This window comes from Trachypithecus francoisi, unplaced genomic scaffold, assembly GCF_009764315.1.
Source record: "Trachypithecus francoisi isolate TF-2019V2 unplaced genomic scaffold, Tfra_2.0 Lachesis_group20, whole genome shotgun sequence".
In the NCBI taxonomy this organism is placed as follows: domain Eukaryota; kingdom Metazoa; phylum Chordata; class Mammalia; order Primates; family Cercopithecidae; genus Trachypithecus; species Trachypithecus francoisi.
In genome coordinates, this window is record NW_022681466.1 from 42958184 (window position 1) to 42973317 (window position 15134).

The window sequence follows — 15134 nt, forward strand, 5'->3', positions numbered from 1 at the left end:
CTCCTCTCTCCAGCCCTTTCCTGCTCCACTATTGTTGACACCGCTGATCCACCCACTTATCCAGGCCCATTAGGAGCATTATCACCTCATTGCCAGCCCCAGAGGAGCCTGACAAAGGGAAAAGCCGCCTCCTCCTCTAGCCCTGCCCCATCCTTCCCAATTCTCTTTGCAATTTTTCCAGGACGGCAAATGGGCGAGATACTCCCCAACCCTGAAGGTTAGGGGAAGCCAGGGAGAGTAAGATTTGGGGTCTGGGACAGAAACGGGGCTGGGTGGGTGGCACAAGCATCAAACCCTGGGCTCCCCAGCCTTCAAGGCAGGCACGTCTGTCCCATAGAGGTGCCGAGGCAGCCGTGGCCAGGCCAGGCTGGAGGGGCAAGGGCATGCTCTGGACTCATGGCACAGCTGCTGGGATGTGCGTGATGGACCGGGTCTGCCCGCCTGCCCAGCCCCTGCCCACACTATGCTGCTGTCTTGGCACCTGCTGTGGCCAGGAACAGCCTCTGGGAGGGGCTCAGCATGTGCCCGGGCAGGCTGTGGACCCAGGGCAGCTGGTGCCTGGCAGGAGGGAAGCCGTGCCCAGGGAGCTTTCAGGGACTGTGCAATCCTCAGACCCCATGTCCACGGTTGGCAGGGGCAGCTCTGGTTGTCTTCTCATTGATTTTGCTCCTTTTGGTCCCTGCCCTAGACCTTTGAGTCTGCCAAGATTTTCAGGATCCTGGGACTGGTCCCTGTGGACAGGCTGTAGGCATAGAGGCAGGATGCTGAACTGAGCACCTGAGGCTTGAGATGTGGCTCATTCCCATGTGGGTGCTGTGATGCCAGCTAGCTGCCCAGCTAGCTGAGCCTTAACTGCTCATGCATGGAATGTGTGTGAGAATCCCTCCTAATGTTGTAGAGATCAGGATGCCAATGAGGTCACAAAGTGAACCACAGAGCGCCCTGCAAATGTTGAATGTTATGACAGGGTTGGGACTCCCAGTAGTGAAGTGCCTTGTCCACTGTCACAAGGCCAGAAATGGATGGCAACGGGTTTCAGAGTTGTACCCACCTCAGCCCTATGGCTTGACCTTTGCCTCCATCACTCACTTATACACACATGGGCCATGCGTGCCACTCCTGCTCCTCTTAGGGCTCTGGACCCCTTCCCCTCAGCCCCCGCAGCCTCTGCCAGAAGGTGGGAGTTGGGTGGGAGACTCCCAGGGCCCTGGGCTCCCCGAGGCTCTGTGACAGGGCCTCACCCCACTCCCTAGGTCTTCACAGGCATCTTCACAGCAGAGATGGTTCTGAAACTGATCGCAATGGACCCCTACGAGTATTTCCAGCAGGGTTGGAATATCTTCGACAGCATCATCGTCACCCTCAGCCTGGTAGAGCTAGGACTGGCCAACGTACAGGGACTGTCTGTGCTCCGCTCCTTCCGTCTGGTACTCAAAAGCCCTGGGGCCAGGGGCTGGGATGGGGCTGGGCTGAGGAGAATAAGGAGGGTGGGCACAGGGATGGGAGGAGAAACCCCAGGAAGCCAGAGGGCTGAAAACAGGCCCCCTCTGCCTTGTGCACACCTGTTACCTATCAGAACCTTTCTTACCTGTAAAACAGGGAAAAGGAGAGCCCTGTTTTCTTTCGTAGGGTTGCTGGGGGGACCAAAGTGACCTCTGTCACATTACCAGCCCCAGAAGAGCCTGACAAAGGGAAAAGCAGCCTCCTCCTCCAGCCCTGCCCCACCCTTCCCAATTCCCTTTGCAATTTTTCCGGGACGGCAAATGGGCAAGATGTTCCCCAACACTGTGTTTGATTCCTTAGTGACCTTGAGCAGCAGTGGAGCAGGAACTCCAGTCCCATACTACAGACCTGAAAGCGGAGGTTCTGGAAGTTCATTAGGTGTAGGATTGGAACCTCTGAATTTGTCTTTCCACCACTCCATAAGAAGCACTATTATTCTTTTTAAAACGGTATCGGCTGGATGTGGTGGCTCACGCCTAATCCCAACACTTTGGGAAGCCAAGGCAGGTGGATCACCTGAGGTCAGGAGTTCAAGACCAGCCTGGCCAACATGGTGAAACTCTGTCTCTACTAAAAACACAAAAATTAGCTGGGCGTGGTGGCGAGCGCCTGTAATTCCAGCCACTTAGGAGGCTGAGGCAGGAGAATTGCTTGAACTCGGGAGGCAGAGGTTGCAGTGAACCGAGATCACGCCATTGCACTCCAGCCTGGGTGACAGATTGAGACTCTGTCTCAAAAAAAAAAAAAAAAAAAAACTTTATCGGGTGACCTTTTCATGCATGCACAAAAGTGTAGAGAAAGTATAATGAACCTCCATGTACCTATGTACCCAGCTTCAACAACTGTCAACATTCTATAATTCCTGTTGCATCTGTTCCCTAATTTTTATTGTGAAAGCAAATCCCAACATATAGTTTCACTTGTAAATACTTTAGTCTGCGTTTTTTTTTTAGACAGGGTCTCTCTGTCACCCAGGCTTGAGTGCAGTGGCACAATCACTGCTCACTGCAGCGTCGACCTCCCCAGGCTCAGGTGATTCTCCCACCTCAGCCTCCTGCATAACTGGGACCACCACATGGTGGCTCAGACCACCACGCCTAGCTAATTTTTTGCATTTTTTGTAGGACAGGGTTTCGCCATGTTGCCCAGGCTGATCTCCAACTCCTAGGCTCAAGTGATGCACCTTCTTCGGCCTCCCAAACTGCTGGGATTACAGGTGTGAGCCACTGCTCCCAGCCATAGTCTGTATCTTTAACAGATAAGGACTTGTTTTTTTCTTTTCTTTTCATCTTTTTTTTTTTTTTGAAATGGAGTCTCGCTCTGTAGCCCAGGCTGGAGTGCAGCGGCACAATCTCCGCTCACTGCAACCTCTGCCTCCCAGGTTGAAGCGATTCTCCTGCCTCAGCCTCCTGAGTAACTGGGATTACAGGCACCCGCCACCACACCCCGCTAATTTTTTGTATTTTTAGTAGAGACAGGATTTCACCGTGTTGGCCAAGCTGGTTTCCAACTCCTGAGCTCAAGTGATCCGCCCGCCTCGGCTTCCCAAAGTGCTGGAATTACAGGCATGAGCCACCGAGCCCTGCCCGAACTTGTTTTCTTTTTAACGCATGAAGGGCCTGAGGTGGTAAAATGAGTGTTCCCATTTAACAGAAGGGCAAACTGAGGACTCAGATCGTGCAGGGGGCTGGAGGTTCAAGCTACTCGACACTGTTCTTTCTCCTAAAGCTGGGGCTGCTTTGGGTGGTGGTCCCTGGGCTTCATTCACCCTTGCCCTCCTCTGCCCGGCAGCTGCGGGTCTTCAAGCTGGCCAAGTCATGGCCGACGCTGAACATGCTCATCAAGATCATTGGCAACTCTGTGGGGGCGCTGGGCAACCTGACGCTGGTGCTGGCCATCATCGTGTTCATCTTCGCCGTGGTGGGCATGCAGCTGTTTGGCAAGAGCTACAAGGAGTGCGTGTGCAAGATCGCCTTGGACTGCAGCCTGCCGCGCTGGCACATGTATGATTTCTTCCACTCCTTCCTCATCGTCTTCCGCATCCTGTGCGGGGAGTGGATCGAGACCATGTGGGACTGCATGGAGGTGGCTGGCCAAGCCATGTGCCTCACCGTCTTCCTCATGGTCATGGTCATTGGCAACCTCGTGGTGAGTAAGGCTGGCTGGGTGGCCCCTGCCCTCCCCCGGGAAGCATACAAGACGTGCCTGATGTTTCACTGTTTTCTATCTCCCCAACACATCCTCTCCAAAATGGCAATTTTATGTGGTTTAACCCAGTAGTTCTCAAATTTTAACCTGTGTAAGAATCACCTAGGAGTTACTTAAAACATAGATCCCTGGCCCCACCCCCAGAGTGTCTGATTCAGCAGCTCTGGGCCTAGGCCTAGGGATCTGTATTTCTGACAAGCTCTGAGGTGATGCTGATCAGTGGATGCTGATGCTGGTTCTGGGACTATGCTGTGAGTAGCACTGTTGGAACTTAGTGTTTTGAGTAAAGCAACATGATAATGAGTCAGACAGACCCACATTCCAGTCCCAGCTCCTTTGCCATCATCTGTGTGACCTTGAGCTAATTGCTGCTTTCTAGTTGGGCTGGGTTCTCTAACTGTCAGATAGAAGAAAAACAACAGGGACTTCATAGGGTCACTGCAAAGATGATGCCATAGTGTGTACAAAGGCACAGTGTTGTGGGGGAAGCTGGGCCTCCTGGCCTCCTCCCACCCTCTTGACCTCCTCTGCTCCAGGTCCTATGGTCCAGGCTCCAAAAAAGAGAATCAGGCTGGATGTGGTGGCTCATGCCCATAGTCCCAGCACTTTAGGAGGCTGTGGCCAGGAGTTCAAGACCAGCCTGGGCAACATAGCAAGACACCCTCATCTCTGCAAAAAATGGAAAAATGAAAAAAATTAGCTAGGCATGGTGGCACACACCAAACCCAGCTATTTGGGAGGCTGAGGCAGGAAGATGGTTTGAGCCCTGGACTTCAAAACTGTAGTGAGCTATGATCCCACCACTGTACTCCAGCCTGGGGGCAGAGCAAGACCCCATCTCTAGAAAACATAAAAGAAATAGGTGAAGAAGAGATGCATAAGCTGCATCTCTTCTGCCGCTTGCTGTGGCTCAGGACTTGGCATGCGGGGCTGGTGCAGAGGAAGGGGCCAGGAGGTGAGAGCCAGGGTGTAGGTCCATGGTCCAGCTGGCCAGCATTTCTGTGGCTAGGGACCCTGCAGGTGACCCTGACTCCTCCCATTCTTGGGGTGGCAGTGGAGGTCACTCCTGGCAGAGCCCTACAATGCTATGCCCAGCTGCCCCCTGCAGTGGCTGGTGCTGCCCTGGGCAACAGGGACTGGGAAGACGCCTGTCCCCATGTTCCCCAAAGACCTATGGAATCCCTGAGCTGCAGGGACAGCACTTCTCAGATATCACTGATCTCCGGCTGGGGGCAGCACTCAGAGGGGGAAGGGGGTGTCACCTTGGCTGCAGAAGACCATGCTGCAGCTACAGAAGAGAACCCAGGCCTCCTGTCCCTAAAAGGAGGGTCTTAGGGAGTGGGGAGAGAGAAGGAAGGTGCCTGGGCCCAACTTCGGGGCAAGATTGGGGATGGGGACAGCAGACCCTGAGCAGGAGTTTGTGGATGTAAGTCTAAGGACTTGGGGGTGACCAAGTCTTCAGGGGATTGCTGTTTCTATGTGCGGAAACTCAAAAACGTTTTAAGCCCCCACTTTGCCACTCACTGACTGGGAAACCTTGAGCCCATTATTTAACCCTTTGGGCCTCAGTTTTCCCATCTGGAAAATGGAGATGATAATGGGGATGACTCTTTCACTGGGTGGTTGCAAGGACTATGTGATGCATGTGCTTACAAGTGCTTACCAAAGTGCCTGGCCACGTGGTTGGGGGTGCAGGTGTTACAGGCATGCAGCAGGGCAGTGCTGGTTTAGGTTCCTGCCACCAGGGTGATGCTCCTGTATTGGCAGTGGGGGCCTACTGTGTGTCAGTCCCTGCCAAAGGGATTTACCGGCATTGTACCTGATTCTCTCAGCCACCCCATGAGACAGGAAATGTTATTTCCACGCTCTGGAGGAGGCACTGCCCAGAACCTCACAACTAGTGAGAAACAGAGCTGGTACTGGAACTGGGTCCGTATAACTCCAGTAACAATAACGTCAACAATAACAGTATCGTCATAATGATAACGTCAGCACCAGCAGAAGCATGGTGACAGCTGATATTTATTTAGCATTTACCTAGCATTCTGGGTGCTTCACGTGTATTCATTTCACCTCATCCTCACACCCACCTGTGAGGGCTGCGCTGGTTCATCTGTTTTATAGATGAAGAAACAGGCTCAGGGAGGTGAATCTGTTTCATGTGTGGGACCGGAGCCCACAGTCTGGCTGCAGAGTCTGGAACCAGTGCAGACCCTGCCTCTGTGTGCCTGTCACCCCCATCACACAGACATGCACACACACACACACACACACACACACCACTGACATCCTTTCCCAACCCAGCTTTGTGGCTCTCCCAGTTTGCTCAGAGGGAGTGGAGCGGCCCAGGGAGGTGGCACTGTCAGCTCCTTGGGCACTGTCCCCTCCCACCACCTCCCCAGGCTTCAGAGAAGCAGGTGTCTGTCAGAGGCCACCAGGGCACCCTGCCAGAGAGTGTGAGGACCCGCATCCCCTGTGCCCATGGCACTTGGTCACTTCCTGTGGGTAACTGTGAAGAAGAAGAGGAAGTGACTAGGTCACCAGTAACCCAAAGCACAGAACCCCCAGGGAAATTGATGTCGGCCCCCTCCCCTCCTCCCTTCCCCCCTGCCTGAGGCGGCTATTTCTGTCTTGGGCAGGAGCCGTGTGCAAACCCTGCTGATCCAGAGAGCAGCTAATTCCCATCTCAGATGTGTTTCTGGCAACTGGATCCCTCCCCCCGAGAGAGGGAGAAGAAAGACTAATGCGTTTTGGTAGGGGGCAAATGCAGAAAAGCCTCTAGGGGACATGGCAGCGAGGAAGGGAGCCGTGGAAATTCCCCCAGTACATTCTCTCAAAGAGGATTTTCAGATATTTTTTAAAGAGAGTATATTAATGTGATTAACAGAATATAATCAACGGAATGTAGTGAAGACAATGACGAGAAGACCTTGGAGGAGGCTGGTGAGAGCCTGGAGTGAGACCCGCTGAGGAGTCGGCCAAGGGTAGCGGATCCGCAAGTGCAGGCTCCCCAACTCCCCGCGCCCTCTCACTCCCCCAGGCCTCCCAAGGAAGAACCTGGCTATGCTTCTGGCTGACAGGAGCCAGGACCCTCACCCCAGACAGGATTCCCCTTCCTCCCACTGCCCAGGGTCAGGCAGACTGGTAGAAGGAAGGGTGACCATATTAAAGACCTTCATGGCTGCCATTCACCTTGTAGTCTAAGTAAATGATGCCTTCTAAAGTTATACAATGACTAGAAGCCTGGTTCTAGTCCTGGCTATGCTCTGTGTCCTAGGGCAAGCCATGCCACCTCTCTGGGACTCAGTTTACTCATCTATAAAATGCTGAGCTGGCCTCAGAGTTCACCACACTCTTCCCTACACCTTGTATAGCTTGCTTGCTTGTTTCTCTCTCTTTTTTTTTTTTTTTTTTTCGAGGCAGGGTCTTGCTCTGTCACCCAGGCTGGAGTGCAGTGGTGCAATCTGGGCTCACTGCAACCTCCGCCTCCCGGGTTCAAGTGATTCTCCTGCCTCAGCCTCCCAAGTAGCTGGGATTATAGGTGTGTGCCACCACGCCCAGCTAATTTTTGTATTTTTAGTACACGGTTTCACCATGTTGGCCAGGCTGGAGCACCTTGTATAGCTTTCTGTTATTTCAAACATAATAACAGCCAACATGTGTTGAGTGCCTACTGTGTGCTCTGCCTGTATTGATGGGTTTTCTTGTTTGTTTTTTGTTTTGTTTTGTTTTGTTTTGAGACGGAGTCTCGCTCTGTCGCCCAGGCTGGAGTGCAATGGCATGATCTCCGCTCACTGCAACCTCCGCCTCCTGGATTCAAGCGATTCTCCTACCTCACTCAGCCTCCCAAGTAGCTAGGACTACAGGCGCCCACCACCACACCCAGCTAATTGTTTGTATTTTTAGTAGAGACGGGGTTTCACCATATTAGCCAGGATGGTCTCGATCCTCTGACCTCGTGATCTGCCCACCCCAGCCTCCCAAAGTGCTGGGATTATAGGCCTGAGTCTCTGCGCCCAGGCTTGTATTGATCTTTTAATCCTCACAACAATGGGAGGAACACTGGCATAATCTCCCTTTTACAGATGAGGAAACTGAGGCACAGCACAGTGAAGCAATTTGCCTCAGAGCACACACCTAATAAACCGGGGTTCAGAGCCCTGCAATATGGTTCCAAACGCTGTGCACTCCAGTCTCTGCTGCCACCCAAACCCACAGTATTGCATGTGTCTGATCCGCTCTCTGTCTCTGCTGGGCTGTGAGCTCCCTGAGGCCATTCATGCAGTGACAGGGGCTCAGGAAATATCCATCCACTGGAAAATAAAGTGGGTGGAGGTGCTGGGGGGGAAAAGCAGTAGTCTCTTAAGTCTCTTTCCTTAGAGATGTGGGACAAGAACCAGAATAGATGGAGTCGGAAACCCCAAGAGGAGAAAAGAGGGTAAATAGTAGGTCACATGTCCCTTCCAGAGTAGCAGGGGCCAGGTTTCTGCACACCAGGAGCGCGGGGTCTATAGTCCCACTTAACAGAGGAGGAGAAGAAGGCACAAAAGATAAAGGTTCCCAGTAAGTCCAGGAAGCTCGGCGACTTGAGCCCAGTTCTTTGTTCTGCATCCTCCAGAAGTGGAGGTAAAGGACAGTCACGGGCCAGGCATGGTGGTGACGCCTCTAATCCCAGCACATTGGGAGGTTGAGGCAGACGGATCACCTGAGATCAGGAATTTGAGACCAGCCTGGGCAACATGTTGAAACCCCGTCTCTACAAAAAATACAAAGATTAGCCAGGTATGGTGGCACTTGAACTTGGGAGGCGGAGGTTGCAGTGAGCCAAGATCACGCCACAGCACTCCAGCCTGGAGTCTGGAGGCAACAGAGGGAGACTCCTCCATCTCAAAAAAAAAAAAAAAAAAAAACAGTCATGGAGAGAGTCCCTGTGCCCCAGAAGGCCTCCCTAAACCCTGCCTCTGCCTTGGGTAGCAGAGTCCTCTCAGAAGCCCAAGACTCAGTTTCCCCAACTGCAGAAGGGATGATAATAAGCATCACCTCCACGGGCAGTTGTGAACACCTCTTATGTGGCATTCTTTTAAATGCCCAACATGTGGTCATTTGGATCTGTAGATGGAGGACCCCTGTGCTGGCTGAAGGTGGCACCCTCTGGGTCCCAGGGACTGATGTGAGGCTCCCCTTGACTCCATGCAGGTCCTGAACCTGTTCCTAGCTCTGCTGCTGAGCTCCTTCAGCGCCGACAGTCTGGCAGCCTCGGATGAGGACGGTGAGATGAACAACCTGCAGATTGCCATCGGGCGCATCAAGTTAGGCATCAGCTTTGCCAAGGCCTTCCTCCTGGGGCTGCTGCATGGCAAGATCCTGAGCCCCAAGGACATCATGCTCAGCCTCGGGGAGACTGTCGGGGTCGGGGAGGCTGGAGAGGCCGGGGAGACTGCCCCTGTGGATGAGAAGAAGGAGCCGCCCGAGGAGGACCTGAAGAAGGACAGTCACATCCTGAACCACATGGGCCTGGCTGATGACCCCCCATCCAGCATTGAGCTGGACCACCTTAACTTCATCAACAACCCCTACCTGACCATACAGGTGCCCATCGCCTCTGAGGAGTCCGACCTGGAGATGCCCACCGAGGAGGAAACCGACACTTTCTCGGAGCCTGAGGATAGCAAGGTGAGCCAGGGCCGGGGCTCAGACAGACCCAGCTTCAAATTCTCCTGTGACCTGGAGCAAGTCCTAAGTCCTCTCTGAGTCTCAGTTTCTCCAGCTGTAAAATGGGGGTGGTGTAAAATGGCATTGTTGTAAGCATTACGTGAGACGCTGTATGTAAAACATGCAGTCAGTGCCCTGTGAGTGGCGGCTGTCACTATCGTTATTGATGTGGTTTGATGATCAGCCCTGTCTGTCCGGAAACCCTGATTCCCTCGGTTCATGCCTGCACCAGAACACCTGGGTTCCTCTCACCAGCAGGTGGTGCCCTTGGACATGCTGCTCTTACCTGGGCACTGCAGCTCCAGGACCAGGACCTGAGAGGCCTCTCTTACATGTTATCCTCTGGTCTTGAGGCCCCTTGCCCAGTCCTCACACTTACCCTCTATTTCTGTTTAGACCCCACCTGGGTCTGCTCCCAACCTCCCAGTGTGGGCCAAAGTGCCAGATCCAGGCAGGGGACTCAGGAGAGGAGCCAGGGGCCAACAGGAGTTGGGGACAAGGAGGGCAGAAGCCTCAGGCAGGAGCCCTGACCCCTCAACCATGCCGGGGGCATGCTGCTGTTCTCAGATGCCCCTCCCCACCCCTCCACGGCGAGGGCGAGGAAGGGAAAGGAACGCAGAGGTGGTCACCCCCAGCAGCTGGGGCTGAGGATGGGACCCTGCCTGGGTCTTGAGCCCCCTTCCCCACCGTCCAGCTCTGGCAGGGAAAGGACTCGTACAGGTGCTAGGACGGGCACCCCTGCCCACCCCTGCACCATCAGCCTGAGCCTAATGAACTTTGCCCTGAAAGTTTTTGACTCCTTATTCCCCCAAATATGTGGCACACTGGCTTACCAGGGGCCGAGTGCCTGTGAGCTATAAATACCCAGGCAACTGTGGCACAGACCTCGGTATGAGGCACTCAGGTGGTGGGGGAGCTGGAGAGCACCAAAGTCCCAGGCTCCCCAGGGCCAGGGCCTGGGGACTTGTTCAAGGAGGGCAAGCACAGTTCCAAGGGGGATTTAGGGAGTTGGGTGCACATTCGGGGCAAGCAACTCAGTGGATGCCCTGGCTGATCTAACACTCTGTGCCTCAGTCTCCCTTTTTGTCAGCTGAAAACAAGGACCCCCCTGCCACCACCATGGCGGTTTTCTGGTCACCACTCTGGATACAGAGCTGCCCCCCAAGTTGCCCTCTTCTTCCTTCTCTTCAGAGGCCCCACCCTCAGCCTTGAAGGGGTCCCCTGTGGGGTGGAGGCTGGGGCCGGGAAGCTGGCCTGGCCCAGCAGGAGGAGGTGGGAGGAGGCCTGGCCCGGCTGGAGCACCCGCCTCCCCTACTCCCGCTCCCAACACTGATCAGGTTCCCTTGGCATGGGATGGAGGCTTTGGCTGGGGAACATTTTCCACCCTTTCTGGATTCCTCAGCCAAACAGACCCTGGGAGTGGGAAGGCTCAGACGCTAGGGGCACCACACGCCCATGCTCTGAGGGCTGTGACAGCCTGGCTCCATCCTGACCCCTTTTCATACCCCTGCCCCCTCAGAGCTACCTTCAGGCCCCCCACACCTCCCAGACCCCCCACTCGGGCCACGGTTCCCGCCTCCTCCCTCATCTGAGTCCTTCGCATGCATCCTCATGCCCTCACCATTCCTTCCCAGGCATCAGCCCCGCCCCACTCCTTATGTAAGTGCCATGCGGGCATGACCAGGGCCACCTATGTCCCCATGGTTCCTCGACCATCCAGGGCTGGATGAATGAATGAATGAATGAATAAGTTTGCTCCTCCCTCTCTTCTTCCCTTCCTTTCTTGTCTCCCATCCTGCCCCATCTGGTGGGAGAATGAGGGGGTCTCTCAGGGACCTAGATGTCACGTGACCCTGTGACCTCTGCAGAAGCCGCCGCAGCCCCTCTATGATGGGAACTCCTCCGTCTGCAGCACAGCTGACTACAAGCCCCCTGAGGAGGACCCTGAGGAGCAGGCAGAGGAGAACCCCGAGGGGGAGCAGCCTGAGGAGTGCTTCACCGAGGGTGAGGGCACCCCCACCTCGTCTGGGTGTCTCCCCGAGGCCTGCAGCCCCTGCAAGGGGCAGGCTACACCAGGGCCAAAAGCACACGAACCTGGGGCTGCCTGGTCATCCCCGTGCCTCACGTGTCTAGGGGTGGTGGCAGTGTGTGCCCAGAGCTGTGGCGCAAGATCCATGCAGAGCCCTTGGTGCAGACCTAGCTTGGAGTGAACGTGCAAGAGTGCGGGTGTCAGCTCCTGAGATCCTCCCCTCCATCTTCAGGGAGCAAGGCCTTCAGGACATGGCACTGGAGAAATGTCGTTGTCCATAGAGCTTGCTGGGCTGTGCAGGGTGGAGACTGCCTGGGCGAGGTGGGGAGTGGGGCAGCTGAGAGCGCCAGCACCGGGGCTGGGGACCAGGAGGCCTTTCCTCTGCAAGCCGTTGTCGCATGTTGGATCCAGCTGTGAAGGGAGGCCCTGAGCCCCCTGTGTCAGCCAGATGGAGCTGGGTGAGGGAGGAGGTGGGGGCCCCGCATCTGGGAGCTGGAGAGAGGCATCCTGGGACGCCGTGGGAGGGTGCTGACTGCGCACCCCAAGGCAACCTCAGGCCCATGATGTGGTGCCTGTCCCCGCCCCCCGTCAGCCTGCGTGCAGCGCTGGCCCTGCCTCTACGTGGACATCTCTCAGGGCCGTGGGAAGAAGTGGTGGACTCTGCGCAGGGCCTGCTTCAAGATTGTCGAGCACAATTGGTTCGAGACCTTCATTGTCTTCATGATCCTGCTCAGCAGCGGGGCTCTGGTAGGCACCGCCTGGGAGCACGGGTCAGGGGCAGGGGCCAGGCCCGCAGCAGGTCCTCCAGGAGCTCCCCGTCTCCACACACAGAAAGGGCCATACCCTGGTCAGTCCCAAACCCTGAGAATCCTAAAGGAACTCGCTGTGCTTCCAGGATAGGTTACAGGATGTGCTGACTTTCTTAATATGGCAGAGGTCCTCCGTTGTTACTTCGGTGCTGACTTTTGTGCAATCTCTGCTGATAAGGAGGCGGGAGAACTCTGGGAACTAGGGATGCAGGACCGAAGATGTGTCACTGTGGACCTGCCCAGCAGATTATTGCAATTTGCTGTTGTTGGGCTTGGGGAAGGAGGGCTGAGGGATTCTCCCTACTAGGAAATGCGCTTATCCCCATGATGGGTGGTGGGAGTCCAGGAGATGCAGACAGACTGTCCCCTGGGCTAGGCCCCCATGGCAGACCCCTGGGAACCAGCAGCATCGAGCAGGGCAGGGGACCTGGCTGCCGCCCCAGCCTGCTGGACCCCAGCCACCCTGGTGGTGCTGGTGCCCCCAGGCCTTTGAGGACATCTACATTGAGCAGCGGCGAGTCATCCGCACCATCCTCGAATATGCTGACAAGGTCTTCACCTACATCTTCATCATGGAGATGCTGCTCAAATGGGTGGCCTACGGCTTTAAGGTGTACTTCACCAACGCCTGGTGCTGGCTCGACTTCCTCATCGTGGATGTGAGTCCCCCCACACCGGCCCCGTAGCTACATCCAGCTGTCAATTGGCGGGGGACCTCAGGAAGCCCAGGCCCTGAAGGGCAGGACCTGCCCGAGGCCGCCCCCAGAGTCAGACCCTCCATCAGCACTGCCCTTCTCAGACACAGCTGCCCAGGGAGGGGTTAGGGACTTGGGAGGCCTTCCCTTCTCCTCAGGGAAAGGAGGCCTTGTGGGAGGACAGCAGGCAGGAGGGCTACTTACCATCCCTGCCAATAGGAGTAGAGGAGTTTCTTACTTCATACATTTTATGTATTTATTTTTAAGATGAGGTCTTGCTATGTTGCCCAGGCCGGTCTTGAACTCCTGGGCTCAAGCAATCCTCCCACCGTGGCCTCCCAAAATGCTGAGATTACAGGCGTGAGCTGCCACACCCGACCAGGAATGGAGGATTTTCTTAGCCTCTTAGATGCGCTCACAGGCCTCTGGAAGAAGTCAGGTACCATCCCTCCTATTCAGTGATCCCCAGTTAGTTGATGACATCACTGAGGTGGTACCAAGCTCCTACAGGTACTGGGACAGGTGCCAGAGCTGCTCTTCCCACCAGACAGAACCACCCACTAGGGAGGGGATCTGAGGGAGACAGCCAGGGGCTGAGTCCAGGAAGACTCCTGTGGCCTGGGCTTGAGGGGAGGCTGGGGCCTTGCACACAGTGACCCCCCTACCCTTCCCCTGCAGGTCTCCATCATCAGCTTGGTGGCCAACTGGCTGGGCTACTCGGAGCTGGGACCCATCAAATCCCTGCGGACACTGCGGGCCCTGCGTCCCCTGAGGGCACTGTCCCGATTCGAGGGCATGAGGGTGGGTGCTGAAGGGGCCTCTGGGGTGGGCTGGGGATGGGGGACCGGCCACCTTCAGTGCAGGGTGGAGAGTGCATGTCTATACTCCAACCACCGCCAGAGGGAGGTAGAGAGCTTGGACCCACGGTCCTGCCTGAGACCAGGTCTGGCCCCCATCTCGCCTAGCTGTCCTCCCCGCAGCCCATCTTCTGCCTGCCCCATTCTTGCCCTCAGCCCCTGATCCAACCCGCCCTTAGCCTACCTCTGCCACTAGTTGGGGGGAGCAGAGACTGCAGAAGCACCCAGGAGGGCCCCACAGCCAGGGAAGAGGAGGAAGGAAGGCAGGTTTATGTGGTGTTTATGGGTGGTTTATGAATGGGTTTATGGGTGGCCCTCCCCAGTCTCAGACTGAGCCATCCAGGGCTTTGAAACAAGGTGCCTGCACCCTGGCTCTGAGCCTCCCCCTCACCCCTCACTGATGAGCTTGGCGTCACCGTTGGGGCCATGCCCTTGAGCTTGCGGTCAGTTTGGGGAAGATCCACTCAGGCCCTGGAGAGCGGAAGTGGCAGGTAAACACAGGGCTGGGGCAAGAAAAACGGGACTTCCCCAGGAAGAGAGGTCTGCCGGGAGCAAGACCTGCTCCAGCGGGACAAATTTCTGCAAATCCAGAAGCCATGGCGGACCCACCCAAGCGTCCCCTTCCTGTCTCTGCAAGAGGCCAGCCTAATGCTGGGCCCTCTGACCCCAGAGCCAGAGAGTCCTCCCATTGAGGGGAAACAAGCTGCCTGTGGCCACGCAGCTGGTCGGTGCCCCAACCAAGAATAGAGCTCCCCTGGGCACACCGGGCTTGTGCCACCCGCTCTGGAGGTCATGAAATGGCTCCTCCGTAAAAAGAGAGGGGTCTCAGATCCAGCCCAGTCTGCAGTGGTCGGGTGGGCTGCGTGACTAGGGCTGGTGGGGACGGGGCTTCTGTCCCAGAGTTCCTGCTGCTTCAAAGGCCCTGGTGCCCTCTTTTCTGTGCCTGTGTCTGGGGCTCTGGAGCTGAAAACCCATGAGCAGGGGCTGGGTCACATGAGCTGAGTTTCCTATGGGGGCTGAGCAAAGAGTGTTTGTCTCCTGCCTGGTGACCCATGACCAGGCTGCTTCCAGAGAAACCCAGCACCCCTACTCCGGGCTGATGGCTCCAGCCAAGCAGAGAACCCTCTTGACCACCAGGCCTGCAGCTCCCTCCCCCTCCCCCTCACCACCCCCAACCTGCACACACACACAGCCCAGCAGGTCAGCCCTCCTCTAGGAAGCCCTCCCTAATTGACAATGCCCAGCTCTGCCTGGTCCCCTGGGTGGCGTGGAGATTGGGAACCCTCTCTCAGAGGCTGGGAGAGGCACTGGCAGTGGACCC

General features: G+C 56.0%; 1 protein-coding gene across 1 annotated transcript in view; it reads left to right on the forward strand.

Moving 5' to 3' along the window:
• SCN4A (sodium voltage-gated channel alpha subunit 4) overlaps positions 1-15134 on the forward strand; it is a 51414-nt gene that overhangs the window by 29124 nt on the left and 7156 nt on the right. Inside the window, exons 13-19 of the mRNA XM_033183989.1 lie at positions 1254-1427; positions 3295-3651; positions 8908-9384; positions 11292-11427; positions 12045-12199; positions 12747-12920; positions 13635-13757. Coding sequence (XP_033039880.1) covers positions 1254-1427; positions 3295-3651; positions 8908-9384; positions 11292-11427; positions 12045-12199; positions 12747-12920; positions 13635-13757 — 1596 coding nt within the window. The remainder of the gene's footprint in view (positions 1-1253; positions 1428-3294; positions 3652-8907; positions 9385-11291; positions 11428-12044; positions 12200-12746; positions 12921-13634; positions 13758-15134) is intronic.